The sequence below is a fragment of the Pseudochaenichthys georgianus genome, chromosome 5 (genome assembly GCF_902827115.2).
Source record: "Pseudochaenichthys georgianus chromosome 5, fPseGeo1.2, whole genome shotgun sequence".
Classification (NCBI taxonomy): Eukaryota; Metazoa; Chordata; class Actinopteri; order Perciformes; family Channichthyidae; genus Pseudochaenichthys; species Pseudochaenichthys georgianus.
Window position 1 is genome coordinate 10,585,784 of NC_047507.1, and position 18,267 is coordinate 10,604,050.

The 18,267-nt window shown below is 40.9% G+C and overlaps 1 protein-coding gene across 19 annotated transcripts in view; it reads right to left on the bottom strand.

Moving 5' to 3' along the window:
* cast (calpastatin) overlaps positions 1 to 18,267 on the bottom strand; it is a 45,555-nt gene that overhangs the window by 20,559 nt on the left and 6,729 nt on the right. For 11 of the 19 annotated variants that reach the window (XM_034083779.2, XM_071203089.1, XM_071203086.1 and 8 more), the window contains exons 2-3: positions 5,559 to 5,609; positions 1,284 to 1,352 (exon numbers count right to left, since the gene is read on the bottom strand). In XM_034083779.2, coding sequence (XP_033939670.1) covers positions 1,284 to 1,352; positions 5,559 to 5,609 — 120 coding nt within the window. Of the gene's footprint in view, positions 1 to 1,283; positions 1,353 to 5,558; positions 5,610 to 8,212; positions 8,345 to 18,267 lie in introns of those variants that run through there. The other 8 variants (XM_034083782.2, XM_034083791.2, XM_034083780.2 and 5 more) reach the window with 3 other exon arrangements.

The following is an 18,267-nucleotide window of genomic DNA, read 5'->3' on the forward strand; positions in this document are numbered from 1 at the left end:
CTACACGGACCCCCAGATGAACGTATAAGGACACCACTTTAAAACGGAATATATCTTAGTTAGCATTAGCAACATGAAGTTAGGAGACAAACCCAGAAATGTAACCGGCCACAAGGTGAATACTGGAGACTAAAGTCAGGATATCTTTGACTCTTCTGCTTAGATGATGAAAATGGGGCTTCAAATGACTCTCTTGTCTTTATGGAAGTGCAACATTCAAACACTGAAGTGCCACTTTAAGTTGCACCCTGGAGTGGCTGTCTCCACTGTATGCAAATACACTGCACCACTACTTCACTCTGCCACTGATACATGAGCAGCTGAACCCCACGGTGGCAGAGCAGAGGTATGGAGGGGGCACAGAGGTCAGCTGCTAACGAGAGTCATTTAAAGCTAAAGGTGGATTCCCGAGTAATACAATACTCTATAAATAACTTGGTTGAAAACCTACCGTTGTCGCACAATGTGTTATTCTAAATACTGCAACACCTACTTTATTTCCACTTTAAAACTACAAATATCCCACCAAAGCCTTTCTCTAAAGCCAGTTCCCAAAATAGACGATGTCAAAGTGTTGGAGGCCGAGTGAAAACTCTTCAGGCCGGCCCTGCTGATTTGTCATGTCCAAACTGTCTGGCCTTAAGGAAGTTAAAGATTAGCCAAAGGACACAGTGAAAGCCCTGTGTTTCACAGCTGTACTACTGAAGTAATACAAGTATAATTTCTTTATAGTCACAATTCCTGAGTACCTCATTAACATACTTTAAATCATTTTATTAGCCCACTTCCATAAAGTGAGTCTCATAACTAAATGTGTTTTAATGTATCATCTTAAATGGCACATTTTGCACATGCAAACTGAAGAAAAATGTCTGCCTTTTGAACTCAAACAGTAAGGTATATCTATTCTATTCAAGCCAACATTTAGTAACATGTGAGAAACAGCTACACATTGAACACAAAGCTCACTTTGATCCATTGTTTAGGAGCAGCATTAATGGGTTAAACTGGGCGTTACCTCTCTTTGGCTTGAATAGAAGGAAAAGGAAAGTGTTTCTTGCTTGCTACTGTATTGCTTTTAGGGCACAGCTTTATTCCTCCACTCTATTTAAAACATGAAGCTGGAACCGGAAAAGGAACTAACAATCCTTTACATTTTCCAGATAATGAGCAGGTCAGAGGTCGGTCCATCTGCTGATTGAATAGAGGAAGTTTACATTTCTCCAAGGAGAATAAGCGGCGTGAGAAGAGGTTAGAGGGCGTTAGAGAGGAATGTGTGATACCTCGAACTGTGCAGGCTTCCCAGTGGAGACCTGGGCGGCCGGTTTGGGTGTGGCCCGGCTAGGCTGCGACTAGAGAGAGAAAGAGAAAAACAGAGATAAGTTAAAATCTGACAAGAAGAAACCATCATAATCATTTCAGGACTCACACAGAGCAACATCTCAGTTTCACAACTTCAAATATTTATGGTGAAACAAAACATTATATGCAATTCATTTCTGAATAGAGGAGGAAAACAAGCGTGTCAACACAGCTTCAAACTGCGTCTTTTAAGAGAAGGATAGATAAACACAGGGACAGTGACATGATGGAGGTAAAGATATACATCCATAGAGGTGGTTGATTCAATCGCTGTATTCCAGACTGAAGGGTGTTGATGTTGTTTGACGGCAGAAAGCAAAGAGGCCGAGTATTATTGTTTTCTGCAGGTCACCATAGTAACAAGGACAACCGTGTGAGTGTGTGTGTGTGGGGGGGGGGGGCGGCCCTTCCAACAGGAGTCATTTGGGGGGGCTCTTGGGAAAAAAGGTTGGGAACCACTGAGTTGGAGGACATTGCTCTGCTTTTCCTTCTGTTCACCAATCTTAGTTCACAGATGAGTTTTTACATCAGTTTGCATGCTTATTGTATATTTCAAACTATTCTTGAGAGGTGCTACAGAGACAAGAAACGATGTCAAGCAACTATCATTATCCTCTGTTTACACACCTGTAAGCCTGTGAGTGAGAACACCTGTCAAGCCAGCTGTATATTCCAGTAAGCTTCACAAATACAGAATGACTCCAGTGAGTGAACAAGAACCACAGAGGTAGAAGAATTGCACCACGCTGAACCATCTGTAATCTGGGACCTCTGATTGCGGCTCAATGATTGCCTCACACACTGGTGTTACATTTCACACAAATAAGGTCACTACCCAGCTAAGTGTATGCATCACCTAATGTGTTGACTCTAGCTTTGCCTCAACTACAGGGCAGCTGTGAGGGTTATTGTTTCTTTAAAAACTATATTCTATATAAGGAAGGAATTCATTTGGAGAAAAAGTGTGAAGAAAATTTGAATAAAGTAAATAAAAAAGGGTGTTTCAAGAGAGCATAAGGAGGATGTGGCACAAAGGAGGAACTGAGGTCACAAGCAGCCAGGGTGTCCCCCTGCCAGGGGAAGTCATGTTGCTCCTGCCACTGCAGGAAATGTTGATTGTTTTAAACTCAAATAACATGAATAACTGAAAGAAAAGGAAGCATAGTTGTCCTGCATGCTTGGTGGTAAAGTACATGATTTGTCACATGTGATGTGCAGGTTGACCTTGCAAATAAAACAGAAACTAATATTTATATCATACAATTATTAAATATTGTTTAGTTATGTTTTGAATTGTGCCAGAGTTTGTGTAGTCCCAGGTAATGCTCAAATGTTGATAGCAGTGCTGAAATACCTGGAATAGAGTATAATAATTTATTAATAATAATAATAATAATAATAAATGTATTTTGTTAGCGCTTTTACAGGTGCTCAAAGTCCCTTTACAGAGATAGTGAAAATAAATACCAGAGTATCAATACCCAAATATTTACATTGAATATATAAACAGTTATATAAAAAAAGCTTTTTGTTGTTAAGCAATAATACAACATTTGAGTAAATGTGACTGTCTTTTTGCCTTAGCTTAGGTTAGCTTAGCCTAGCCTAGCTTAGCTAAGCATATAGACTTGAAACAAGGGATAATGGTTGGCCTGGATAAGCCCCTCCTTGGATACAGCATAATTAAAGACGCACGTGTAAGGTAATTGTATTTGATGAAAGGGATCTAGGTCACCGCAGTACGTCACCTTCTCGTCTAAACATGATGTTTCAATGGAAATAATCACATCACTCTTCAGTGAGCCAATGAATGACATCATCACTGTGCTCTATACTTTACATACAGTGGCACACCGAAAGCTCTCAACATTTCTATCCAAAATACATTTTTAACCCGCAAAAAAATATGTTTATGTAAATCTCAGGAAGTTGCTCAAAAAGCTTTGTGACTATTTTGCCTTTCTGTCATATGAGAGCAGTCCACACACAGAGTGGAAAACCAAAGCCATAGCAGCATGTGTTTACTTGCTGATCATGAGGTAACGTGACTGCATCTTTTGCTCTTTGACCCCTTTAACACATTCAATATGGTATGCTCACTCTGTAAATGTCAGCATAAATGCATACATTAGCATCCATACACATTTGCATTACCATCAGTGAAGAGATCAATGTTTCAAACCCAGAGACAAACAACAGATCCTCCCCATTAAAGCCATGGCACTAGTCACCCATCGACCCTGCCTTCACTCTGGGAGACTGATGCAGTTTAACAAAGACAAACAGCGAACCACCCAGATACTTTTCCAAAAGGCAAATAAAAAGGCTTCTCATTTCATTCCTGGGCTATAAAAGTTAACAATGCATTGTAATTGAGACAGGAGGGGCAGCGTGTTTACAAGATGACTCAATCTGTCATTACCAGAGTTGGGTGTAATAATATTACTTTTGTCGGTAACGGAGTAGTGTAACGCGCTACTTTTATAATTCAGTAATCACACTACAGTTACTAACATTGCCCCGACACGCGTTACTTCGTTATTTTCTAAAATCAGTCATAATCAAACCTCAACAAACACCTGCAAAGAACACATGCTAAGGTGAAGCTAACGCACATAGCTGTTGTTTATTTATATCACACACGTAGTCTGTTCTTCTTCTCTGTTTTCCGGTTGTTGCCTGTTTTGAATGACGAATACACACTACCGCCGCCTGCTGGTAAGGAGAGTTATTGCCACTCACGCATGCGCAGTTCGTACGTGCTCGGCTGAAGTCTTTGCGGTGTGCTCCAGTCTGGCTCCAGTGCAACACATGGCCAACACGCAGGAGAACACGCTGACGCAACAGCGTGAGCAGAGATAGACTGCGCAAAATATACAGATAGCAGGAGACAGAGGACAGCCATGGTCAGATAGGAAAACATTCAGGATCTATCTGGATCAGTCTTATGCGACAATGGAAACTGAACTAAAGAGAACATTTGAAACTTTAGCAGTCTGCGTGATCTGCCTGTAGGGAGGGGCGGGCCGGCCCTGCGAGTAAAGTAACGAGTAAAGTAACGAATTACTTTATGTAGAGAGTAACGAAGTAGTGTAATATATTACTTTTTTAAACAGTAATATGTAATATATTACTTTTTTTTAGTAACGACCCCATCTCTGGTCATTACTAAATCATAATGAAAATGGTTATGAGGTCTGAAATAAGGTGATGAAGTTCAGCTGGTATTTTTATTTGGCCAACATTGTTCACACACAATACAATTAATAGGCTACAAGTAATGTATTTACGTGACAGCAAGCAAAAACATTAGACTGTGAGAAGCCTTAATATTCATTATCTGCTCCTTTACTTGAAGAGTTGCATCTGTATGTCTAAAGCTGGAGACAGGGTTTGTTATGTCAGCAGACTGAAGTCTCTGCACTCACCTGAGACCCACCCAGAGGTTTGCAAAGTATGCCGTGACTCCAAACTGCAGCATTCCTACATTCCTCGTGCAGATGCTCTCTGATTATACAAAACAGACTGTCCATCCACAAAACATGAAACACAAGAAACTGTTTTACTTTAATCAAATAAGCCAAAGAATTTTGCTTAGAAGAATTAGAACATGCCAATATTAAACAACGCAATAAATCTCACTAAAATTAATTATTTAAGCTTCTGTTATTTACCTTTTTTCCAATTTTACTTGGTTTGTAACTTATAAGTAATGTGTTATGATAACCAGCCCTTCCTAAGAGGGTTAGCCATGCAACTTCTGCAATGTCAATGCTATGCTAGCGTCAGAGTTGGTCATTCCTAAAAAATAATGCATTTCTGACGTTTGAATTTGGACAAAACGTAATTTCTAATGCCATTCATATATAGGTTTTTTTCACAAAAAAACCAGAAGAGAATCTAGCCCCAAGTGGTGCCTGACTTTGTGTAGAGGATTTCTGCAGGACTTTTCTCACACAACCAAGACGAGTGGCCTTTCACGGGGTAGATAAACAGGAACACCATACAATCCTGATGTAAATACAAGCTGTATGCGGCTTTTATAGTTTTGTCTACACAGTGACAGTTAATTAAATATTGCAGAATGAGATGTCACTGTGTTACGCAGCATTGTGAGGTGTTCCTGTTATTCTGTCCAGCCCTGCACACAGACAAAATCAAAGAGTGCAGACGGTAGAAATCTCACACGGCTGTACCTGGTAGACATTTTGTCGGGGTAAGGGAAGGGGTCGATACCTGCCATGTTTCTGTTATAGGGAGGTAAACAGCTGTTTATTAGAAGATCACAGCTGACAGACAGAAACCAATAAGTACAATGAGAAATGTGAATCCACACATTCACACACATGGATGCACAGAGAGCATAATGTATATTCCAACAGCACCATTACAAGACACAGATTCCATTCAGGGGCTCATACAGACCTAGCAGTGCTTGCCTTTTGATTGTAATTAGTATTAGTATTAGTCTGAAGAAAAGGTTTTCAATTTGTTGATATAATATGTCTATGAAATGTAAAAATAAATAAGAAAACTGTCTGTCAAAACTTCACAAAGCTAGACATGACGTCAAATATAGCAAACACTTTGCTCTGTTCCACCAAAAACTCCAATACCCAAAAATATTGCGGGATACCATCTAATTTTAGAGGCTGGAATCAGAACATATGGGAATTCTTCACCATTTCTGCTTAAAAAATTACTGAAAATGTAAATCTATTGCAGTCTTTAGAGCAATAAGTCAATAGTTTTAACAGTGACAGTTATCAGAAACAGCCAAGTGTGTATGTGACTGACAGGCGGAAAGCTACTCAGATACGTTGAACATCTACTAAACAGTTTTTGGATGGAGTTGACCATATCATCTCCTGTGGTGAGACACAGGACACACACACACACTCACACACACCCTGCATGCTTATGAACAGATAGCTTTGACAGCGAGGACAACACAGAGCGACGGGGTTAGGAACAGGACACTGACATGAAGAGTGTGATCAAAATAGATGCATGACCCTCGAGTGTGTATGATGGCAGCAGAGCGCCATCTGAAACCACTGCTCATTTCAAACTGGCATTCGTTCAGTTTGACACGTCAGCTCAGACAGAAACTCTCTGTGCGCTCAAGGTTTTGCCATTTTAGTCCTTGTGGAGTTTGAGACGGGTATAATGCCGGCAATACAGTAACATCACACCATTGTGGGACCTGATTTCTGACATGCGTAACATTTTCGTTATAGAAAATAAACAATGCCGTATATCCAGGCCTTACCCCACAACAGCGATTCAGCCAGTAGCTTGTGCCTGTATTGAAAACTGATGACTAATGCTGGGCCCTACCCAAACAAACCACAGACACACACATGTTAATGTGGCTGGAAGCAGCTCCTTAGCTTGTGCTACGACTTCAAAATAGAACTGGCAACACCGTCTGAAGGGAGATCACCTCAGGCCAAGTGGTGCGAAAGTTGCAGTTTGCGTTACAATGGAAAAATGTGGAGCAGAAGTGCGAAAGAGATTGAAGCTAGCTGCTGTTTGGAGATTCAGGGAAGAGCTGCATGAGGGTAATTGCTGTAGGGAAGATTTTGAGAGCTAACAGACAGCTGTTTAAAGTCAAGTGTTGTGTCATTTAACAAATACTGTAATTGTCTACCTGTAGGCTATCAATACCATTTATGATCACATGAAAGTAGGCATGGGAAAAAAAGACCATGGTCCTTTAAAAAAGGAGTTTTTAAATATTGTTTATCACACTGTATTAAACTTCAATCTCTAAAAGGTGAATATATTTTCCTTATCTGTGTTTGGTTTGAATGTAATAGTTTTCTATTGCAAACTAACATGCATTGTTGACAACATTCAAGAGGATAAAACTAAAAGCAATTGTTTCTTATTTGTCCATCACATGCAAACTAACTGACTTCATCAATAAGCATCATACCATGTTTTCACATGTTGATGAAAAACAATGTTCAGGCCCTTATAGTATATCCATGTTATGCTACCTAATACTTTTACTTCTTTTCAATTGACAAGCAGATATTGTACTTTTCATCCCGCTACATTTATGTGATACTTCAGTTATGGTATATACTTCGGTTATAGATTATAAAGGCACAATATAAATCAACAAATAAATGATGTGTTATTGTTGATGAAAGTATTTAGCAGTATACAAATGAGTTAAAATGAGACCTCTAACACTGCAATAACAAAGTGATGAACACCAAAAGGATTTTCTCATTTTAAATCCAGTAATATAATACCTATGACTCTGAAACAGGCCATTCAAGTACTTTAAGTATATTGTAATGCCAAAACGACTTTTGCCACTTTTAGACTAACAACAAAGTATTTCTAAACTGTGGCATTGATACTTTAACTTAAGCAAAACCTCTGAGTGCTTCTTCCTGTCTGGGTAACATTAGATACTTTTGTTTAAAGATACATTTCAAGACATGTTGTCAGACACTGAAGACATATTAACTATTAATAAACATTGGTACATCATCCCTCAGTATGTATGTGCAGATGATTATTTGCTGTTTATTTCATCGTTACCTTGGAGACAACTGCTCTAAAAGCAACAATAACACTAACAGTCATATTTACTCCTCTGCCAACATTCCTCAACTTAGCATTCAAAATTCAAGAGGCAGCCAAATCGATCCTTATCACCTGCCTCACGCTGACACAACATGGCTGTCAGATGACAACACGTGAAAAACCAGCCTGTCACTGTCAGTAACCACAGCCGTCAAAATGATATCGGTAGGCATCAGTCAAACAGGAAGACGCTCCACAAACTGACAAAAGGATAAAGAAGGGTAAACGCAGTCCAGTTACATACCATAAGTGTGATGCAGGCTCCTCTATACAAGATGCTGTGGATACTACGCGTCACCTTATATTCCCAATGTGGATCGCTGTATGTCAAACACACGCACACATATAAACACGCACGCCCAGAAGTGGAAAAACTTGCTGCTCCGCCTTCATGGAAGCGGCACAAAAAGCCTGATCTGACTCCACCTCCCAGCCACAAGCAGCAGAGCAGGCTACGTCAGATTGGACAGCAGCAGGACACAGAGACCAACCCACTGCCAATGACTGCCAGAACAAAACAAAGAAGTATACTTTAGGGAAACTTCATGCATAGTCAGGCCGGGCTTTTGAGAGGACGGATATTGCAGTTTGGTAACAGACATGATGGCCTACATTAAGATATCGGCAGGAAGAGTTTTAGCGGAGGAAGAGTTGAAGGATGAAGCACTGATGATGAGGCAGAAGTAGATTTGCTGCAGCAGAGCTGCTGGCAGAGTTTGGGTGTGTCTGACAGACTCACTGCTTAGGAATCTAGAGCAGAGCTACTCTAACAACAGTGTGTGTGTGTGTGTGTGTGTGTGTGTGTGTGTGTGTGTGTGTGTGTGTGTGTGTGTGTGTGTGTGTGTGTGTGTGTGTGTGTGTGTGTGTGTGTGTGTGTGTGTGTGTGTGTGTGGAAAGACAAGAGGGAGGGGGATTAGATCACATGGAGTGCAAAAAGACAGCCAGAATAGAGAAAAATTCAAGTATGTTTAACTTTAAGAAAGACACAGTTGCACCATGAACAAGGTGACCATTGATACAAGTTCAGACAGGTTTTCTTTCTGGTTGTTACAACTGGACAAAGTATCCCCTAGACACAAAGGACCAGACAGGAAACTGGACAATGGCTTACAGTTGTGAAGGAATTTAAGAAAAAACATAGCAGTGTGAACTGTCCCCTCTAAGCACACGCAGAGGATTGATTTGTTGATAGTTCTCCTAAACTTGTAACTACTGCTCAGATAAAGCACGCCACATCAAAAACATGTGAAAATGGGGGAGGGGGGGTTTAGAGAAGAGCACCCCCCTGTGTTTAAAGTTACTCATAACACTTGGATGAAAATGAATGGAGGACTGTGTAGATGTCTGAAACTGCTGCGTGGGCTCACTGTCTCTGAACTCATGTATCACTATGTTGTGTTTGCTGCTTGGATAAGACTGGCCTGCACTGTCTGTGCGCCACATGTGTCTTGTGTCTGCACTTTAATTATGCAGGAACACAATTATTCTTAGCATAATGTAGATTTAAGTCATCACTAATTAAAACCTCCTGTTTTTTCCTTTGCTAAACATTGTTTTTAAATCGAAGAAAAATAACAACATTTTTCAGTTTTGTTGGTTTGTTTTTTTGCTGGCATTACCCGTACATACATGAACAAGGACCACTTCGGTACCGGCCCATTGGGATTCGTCCCGAACATCCCGATGGCCTGCCTGCCTGCCTGCGTCTGCGTGTGCGTGTGCGTGTGTGTGTGCGTGTGTGTGTGTGTGTGTGTGTGCTCTGAGTGTTTGTTTCCCCTTAAAACAGCTGCGGGCAGCAGGTAGCTACTCTGACAGTCACGGACATTAATTCATAGATCAAAGCAGACTGGTTTACAGACTCTCCTGTTTTGCCAATCCGGTGCTTAAACAAATAGCTCTACGCCCCTGGCCGACATGTCCATAAAATTAAGTCTGAGTTCAAAATATATCTCAAATAATGTATGCACTATCATTTCCCCACGTACACATAACAGTCTGCAATGAAATGGTTGTCTCCTGTGTGTTCCACTTCCTCCTTGGCGCATCGGTAACTTTCTCAACAAAAAAATTATCCTGACTTTATTTTGTTTCTCTCTTTTTTCATGTCCCTTTCGGGGCTCCGTATAAATGAACTTTGGCTGCACCATAAAAAAAAATCATGTATTTCTTTTATGAAGCATTTCTGAACATGCATAGACTTGTTTAAAGGCTTACATTTGGATAATTCAAGATAAAGGTTATCAGCTTAGTATTTTTCTTTCAAAATAAGTGTTGTTTCTAAATTCCTCTGACCCTATTGCTTAATGCAGACATCTTTAAAAAGGACAAAAGGCAAACTCCTCAACTTGTTGCACAACCCCTGCCCTCACATCTCCCTGGCAGAACTATTTGTGGCTGTTTTGTGACCTTTCATTATACATCTTCCTTGACAGCTTTGCCCCAACTGACTCCAATAACACACACCAGAGCCTTTGCTTGTGTGTCTTTGATTCTGTGTGAGTGTTTGTGTCTGTGAGACAAAGCTGGCATGTTTGATGCATGCTTGCACTGGATCCAAACGCCTTACTTGGTAACCCCTGGTTATCTTTGTTGACAACTAATGATCTAAAGCAGACACTGGACCCACCCACCCAGAGCGATGGACCAATCAGAGATGTGGAACTGGAAAAGGAGTGGGTTTCTAATCTGAATTTCTGATAATGTTTGTCGGGGCTCACAGGCAAATTGTGGGAGGCAGTACGTTTTCTAAGTCTGTGGGAAATAACTCTGGACTGGTTGTGTTTACTTTCCTGGCAAGAGATCATAGTAAACACATTACACATTGAAAACACACTGAACTGGTCAAATTTAGATAGAGGAAGGAGGTTCAAGGTTCAAGGTTCTTTATTGTCAAAGTAACATAGCTACAGAGTAATTATGTCGTTGAAAATCTTAGGTCACAGGCTTCTCCAACAATGCAACACAATAATACAGAAAAACAGACAATATTAAAACTATATTCACATATACTATATTAAAAGTAATAAAAAAAAATAGTTTTAAAAAAGTGGAATAGTGCAATACGAGTCCATATACAAGCTATTGGAATGATATATTAGATAATAGATAAATAATTACTAAGTAGCAGATGAATGTTATGGATGTTGTTTCAACAGTTCAGGTGTTTAGCAGTCTTATGGCCTGTGGGATGAAGCTGTCTCTGAATCTGGTGGTTTTTGTCCGGATGCTGCGGTAACGCCTGCCAGACGGCAGCAGACTGAACAGTTTGTGGCTGGGGTGATTGGGGTCTTTTATAATCCGGAGGGATTTCTTCCTGAGCCGCTGGGAGTAAAGGTCCTCCATGGATGGCAGCTCCGTCCTGCTGATGTTCTGTGCAGTTTTCACCACCCTCTGTAAAGCCTTACGATTAAGGGCGGTGCAGCTGCCGTACCACGCCGTGATGCAGCCAGTCAGGATGCTCTCTATGGTGCACCTGTAGAAGTTGCAGAGTATCCTGGAGTCCATGTTGAACCTCCTCAGCCTGCGGAGGAAGAAGAGCCGCTGTCGAGCTTTCTTGGTGATGGTGGTGGTGTGAAGAGTCCATGTCAGGTCCTCAGTGATGTGGACTCCAAGGAACCTGAAGCTGCTGACTCTCTCCACCGTAGTCCCATTGATGGCGATGGGGGCGTCTCCCTCTCCCTGCTGCTTCCTGTAATCCACAATCGGCTCCTTTGTTTTGCTGACGTTGAGATGGAGGTTGTTATCCTGGCACCAAGATATCAGTTTGTGATGTTTCCCACCCGCACTGCCTGGGGTCTGCCCATCAGGAAGTTCAGGATCCAGTCACAGAGGGCGTGAATCAGGTCTGATTGACAACAGTAGCTGATTGACAACAGGTCTGATTGACAACAGTAGCAGACACAAATAATCTGTGTACTCTATATGAACTTATTAAAGGGAAGCTTTTAAATGATCAAAAGATAAACCTGTCACCAAATGCACTAGCGCATCAAGATCACGCAGTATTGTAGATAACAGGCGGAACCAGGGTTCATTAACTTGTCAAACCAAACTACTTCTCCTTTAAGAGAGACAGTAATTACTGTAAAGTAAATGTGACAGATTTATGAATATGAAAGCAGAACCTGTACGCGAGGTGAGTAGATGTTGGTATTTGAGGGATTCTAGTTTCTGTTTAACCAATCAAATGTGAACAGGCTTTGGTTGCATGTATGTAATCAGTTTGTGAGAGAGCAAGTGGAACGATGCATTGGCCAAAATGCAATCTTAGATCCCATCGGGGGTTGTCGAAACACTTAATCTTTTTATTTTATCTTTTAACTGGTCGTAGTAATTCAACTCCAAGACCATTCTTGCGTCTTAAATTGCTAACCAGAAACATAATATTCTTTCAATAAAAAAAGAGAATGTCCTGTATTTACCTAAAAGTTACTTTCCATCACAATCTTTCTCTCCAAAATGCATAAATAATGCATTTTTAAAATATATTTGTTCTCCCTTTATTTGTTTGGTACATTCTATGGTCTACCAGTCTGATATACCTGCTATATATTTAGAGACAAGCTAGCAAATCTCTAGCACATATTCTGTATTATTTGCAGAACAAACAATAGTGTTTTTGTTCAATGTGTTTTTCTATTGTCTGGTCAGCCAGTAAAGTGTATTATCAGCTTGTTGAGACTCGATTCTAACTTGAGCAGAGGATTCCTTTACAAAGACTGTCTTTATTTACATTTGTCAGGGGTGCCATAGAGTGTAGTTATGCAATTTAAGGTGGAGGTTATTTACTTATGGTGCGTTCGAGTGTAGATGAGATGGTTGTAAATCTGAGGTACGAGAGTCGGTGGTAACAGTACTCTCTTTATCAGAAAGCTGACCGGTGACTTCAGTTCCTCCATATCCTCAACAACAAGAGTGACAAATGAATAAAACTCTCCTTCTCTTCCTCATTCCACGTGCAACTGTATAGCTGTCCTTTTTTTCTGCTGCATGTCCACGTCTTTTTTTAGCACCGTACATACATTATGGCATTACCAGCAGACTGGCACTTTGAAGTACAGTATACACAGGCAATACACATTCCCCCCATTACATGACTATTGATCAAAACATTACTGTTCCGAGCTATTAAAGGGGCCCTATTATTCAAATGTCAGGTTCATATATGTATTTTTTCTCCCAAATGTGACATGTCTGCATGCTTTAATGTTTAAAAAGCAGTTTATTTTTCTCACACTGCCTGTGCTGCAGCACCTCTTTTCACCCTCTGCCTGAAACCAGAGCCAAGTCTGCTCCGATTGGTTAGCTGGCTCTGTTGTGATTAGTCAACTACTCGGAGATGTCCCGCCCGCAGCAGCAACATTACATAGAGATGACACTGTTATGGAAGTAAACACAGGCGTCCAATGGAGGCGTTTCAGGCAGGAGGAGTGTGTGGGAGAGTAACGTAGGAATTTCAGCCCCATTTACATGCACAAAAACCTATAATATTCAGAAATGGGGAATTCGGAAGAAAAGCATAATAGGGCCTATTCTCATTTTTATATTTTCCCTTTCTCGTACGTATCTTTTTACCCATTTTCGACATATGCTAATTAAATAAACCAACAACCCTATGCCTCACTTTACAGGATAGAAAGAATAAATCTTTGGTGCCACAATTACATCAATATATTACATTACATTACATGTTACTTGTTAGACGCTTTTATCCAAAGCGACTTACATACTCAATACTGTGGGCAATCCCCACGGGAGCAATTTGGGGTGAAGTGTGTTGCCAGGGACACAACGACATGCAATTCCAGTAAGCGGGGTTTGAACCTGTGACCCCCTGATCCCAACACCTACGGACAACCCACCACGCCACACGCCTCCCTATATAGTTGAGACTTGTCAGCAATTTCAACTCATGGTTATCACAACCTTACATGTCATCATTAACTTGAGCCTACCACTTTCATGTGTTTTTGTGAAGCAATACCAAGAAGCGTAATCATCTATCACATTACAATTTCCAGTAAGCGCCAGGCAGCTGGGACTTCATTACCTGCTAGTCTAACGTTTCAGGACAAACATCATGTGGCTACTAGCATTAGCTTTTCCTGAAGTATGGCAGATGTAAACAGACGAAGTTAAATGCTGAACAACAACGCCTCGCTGAAGCACAGGTGAGCCCAGAGGCCTTGAAACTCTGATTTTATATAACCGACATGACAGAAGCAGTGCACTCTCGTCAAGCTAACAGTGAAGTGAGAAATCTGACATGTCACGATGTGCGCTGGCAAACAACACACAGGGTGGCAACCGGATAAACACCACCATTTAAAAACACACCTAGACATTCTTATGTATTTATTAGTGCTGTCAAAATTATCGCGTTAACGGCGGTAATAAATGTTTTTAATTAATTGCGTTAACATATTTAACGCATTTAACGCATGTGCAGAATGGCCCGCCCCATACGTGCCACCAGTGGCAGCGCCAGGGTATGGCTGGGGTAGGCTACACCCATACCAAGAAATGGCTTAGCCCCACCATGAAAAATGATGTTAAAGTAAGCTAAATAAAGTCTGCCAACTCGCGGAGTAAATTGCACAGACAGCAGTTAGTAAGACTGATTTCAGTAGCCACGGTTTTGAAAACTTTTGTCACGTAGTGATCGTCTTCTCAATAGAACATATTTGATAACGGCGTGGTGTTGTTGCAGGAAGTCCCGACGGAGAATACTCTTGCTGTAGTACAGGGCAGAGCCATATAATAGTAATAATATGGCTCTGGTACAGGGGTGCACATAACTGGTACGCAGGTTATGTGCGTAATCTGAAATGCGTACCGTCACTTGTGTCACAAAGCGCATTTGCGTACCGACGTACTTGTGAAGCTTTTCCAGAAGGCGGTTCGATCACCGGACGACAGAGTCGGTCTCCGTGTGCACAGACAGGGGTGCTGTTAACGTCGGTCTGTACAACGGACTTGCGCCAAAACTACGCCAACCGGCTGCGGAGCGAGACTCCCCCCCCCCCCCTTCACTGGAGAACTGCGCTAATACAGCTGATCACAACGTTCACACTCTGTGGTCACGAAGTACTCCACTAGCCCCCCCTCCCCCCCCTCTGTCGACTTTCCTGAAGTACTCCCCCGTTGATAGAAATCAACACGTAATGAATTAAGATCCCACGGTTTGATGATTGATAGGTGTGTGGGTTGTCTTTCATTTTGACACGCAGAAAAATGTTATAATAAACATAGATACTGTATGTTAAATGGATATATCTGCCTTCTTTCATTTATCTTTCCATTCCCACAACAATATACATAAATAAATGGCATATTTTGGACATAGTTCGAATGGTGATTAATCATGATTAATTCATTTTTAAGCTGTGATTAATCTGATTACAATTTTTAATCGTTTGACAGCCCTAGTATTTATGCTAACATGTACACATCGGCTCTCCCTCTCTTTCTGGCACAAACACACAACCAGCCTGAGGGTTGTGCCACATGAATGAAGCATATCATCAATACAGCTAATGTCCTGCTGCTTTAGACTATTTGAAACATTTTGTTTTTGCTTGCATTCAGAAGCCTTAATTATGTGGATCAAAATAGCAGAGTTATAGTTGAGGCTGTGTACGACATTTGAACTTGAGCATCCAGGCACCTTGTGACATTACGTCAGTAAACTGCATGACCCTGGCTCCAGCTGGTTTGCATCAGAGGGACATTGTTGAATTGTCATTTCCTGACGGTGGACTTAAACACTGTTTTCATACTGGGGTCAAACTGTGTGCTTTATGCGTAAATAATGAAAAACAAACATTATCTTTATCTATGTGTGTGCTTGAGATTCATTTTGACGTACTTAAGTATTTCCTATTTATGCTAAAATATACTTTGCTTTAGGGAAACATTGATTTGGCTGCTAAATGTTCTTGTTTATATTGCCGGAAAACGATTCAGAAAACAAACAGTAAGCCCACATTAGGGAGTTAGCATTAGTTCCAGTTGTAATAATGCCAATACATTTGTCATAATAAACCGATGATGTAAATAATGTAGGGCAGCAGATTTTGGTGGAAATCTCCTGCAGGCCAAAAACTATTGGCAAAACGTCTACTAGTGTCATATAAAACTGCTATTATACCTGCTTTAAGCAAGTCATTTTGAAATGTATTTGTAAATAACTCATTTTACACTGTGCTATTGCTACTTTAACCTAAGGAAAGGAAATCTACAAATATTATAACTGCACTAAAGCAGTGTTGTTAACCAATCTAATTCAATATATAAAATGTTCTTCATACAGCCAAATATCACAAATTACACATTAGTCTTAGGGGGCTTTACAGTGTTTACAGCATAAGACACCCACTGTCCTTAGACCATCACATCAGAAAAACTAACAAGAAAACCCCACAAATAAAGGGGAAGACATAAAAGATACATCTGGATGTGAAACCATGGAGGGATCCCTCTCTCAGGATGGACAGAAGTGCAATAGAAGTTGTGCGTATACACTTAAAAGATAATGGATTGACATTCTTACAATACTGATAAGTTCAGAGATATTGGAGACTGTTTTCCGTTGGTTTTTTAATAATGCTGTAATAGTACATAATGTACATAATTAATCAATTATGAATCCACTGCAGTGTGGAAATATTTCTCAACTGTATCACAGCAACGAAAACACTAGGGTCTCAAATGTCAAAACCGATCTATAAAACACTTACTCAGCTCGTGTGCTCTCGCATTTTATTATCTCCCCGACATTTTTAGACTTTACACTGCATGTCCAGCCGAATGTGTTTCCTCAGCGGTCATTTCCTGTCAGTCTCACTGTAAGTTGTGGGAGGCAGACTGCGGCAACCATGGGCTGAGCATTTCCAGCACAAAACACAACCAAAAAAACCTCTGTGCTCAGGCCTTTTCCATATTAACCTTTAACACATAGTGAGTCAGAGCCAACTGACACAGCCCTGATAACAAAGCCCTGACATCAGGATGAAGGCCTGCCAAAATATCACAGTCGATTTCTCTGCACGACATGAGAAAAAGTATTAAAAGATGAGGTTGCAGGATATGAACTACAGCACGCTACATGCAATTCCTAGTTGTGCACAGAAAAAAAAGGCTCTTAAGCTTCTCCTAGCTACACACCCTTTCATATTGCTCCATCTGTGGATTATCACAGGAGAACGGTATTTGGGTGAGACCTACGAAGTCGAGAACAATAACTTCATGTTTTTGTTCATGAAAACAAAACTAGGACACCCATACTCTTTCCCAAATCACCACATACAGTGGTCTATAATTTCCCCTGTGGTTGGTACTTGTAGCAACAGGTTGCAAACAAGGTAGGCCTTGTCCCAGCCTTGGTTTAAAGGGGAAAGGAAACACCAATTACAGTTATAATATTCCGGTAGTTTATTCATTTTACAATGGATATTGATCGTAATATTTATTGTATATGATATTACTCGCCAAAAGAAAATTAATTATCCGCCGGCCGGGTGGGGAATTCCGGGACCAGGCCGCCGCCATTAGGGGAGTCCCAAATGGTGACGTCATTGGCTGTGTTTTTGCTCCACCGGAAGTCAACACAACGTAGCAGATATGGCAGCGATGGAGGAATTTTGCAATGAGATCGACGTTTTGAACGATGAATTTGACTATTCGTCGGGAGATGACATTGATGTGGAAGCATCTACAGTTACCAGGCATCCCATGGCCTATGCTTATGAACCGATTCGGTCGAATAGAGTGGCATACGATCCGGAATAAAAAAAACACAATGCTAACAGTGAGCCTCTGAATTAGCCCCGAGCGAAAATGCTAACCTATTACTGCACCGAAAATCACTCCTAGCTCCCTTATTACTTATCCTAGCCGCACATCCAACACATCGTTTATGATCGCAAGGAGACACAGAATCTAACGGTGCCCACCTCAACACTGAAAGATACAAACTCGCGAGGTTATCCACAAAAACGTACATCAAAACAAGTGGCGCTAGGTACTAACATACGCCAGGCTAACGGCTTACCTTCCTCATTGTCTGGTCTAAACTGGTCTTCAATGGCATTACAACGATAAAAACGATGATGTAGTTAATCCATAGGTTAATATCCAATGGGGCTGTGTCCCCTTTGAAATGTTCTGATAATCTATAAGCAATACAACTGCAATTCCGTTATCCGCTCTGTGCTCCGTGCGCTCTGGGTCCTGCAATACCATCCATCAATAGCAATACTAGCCTTTTTAGGGCTGTTTTCGACAGATGAGCGTGTGTAT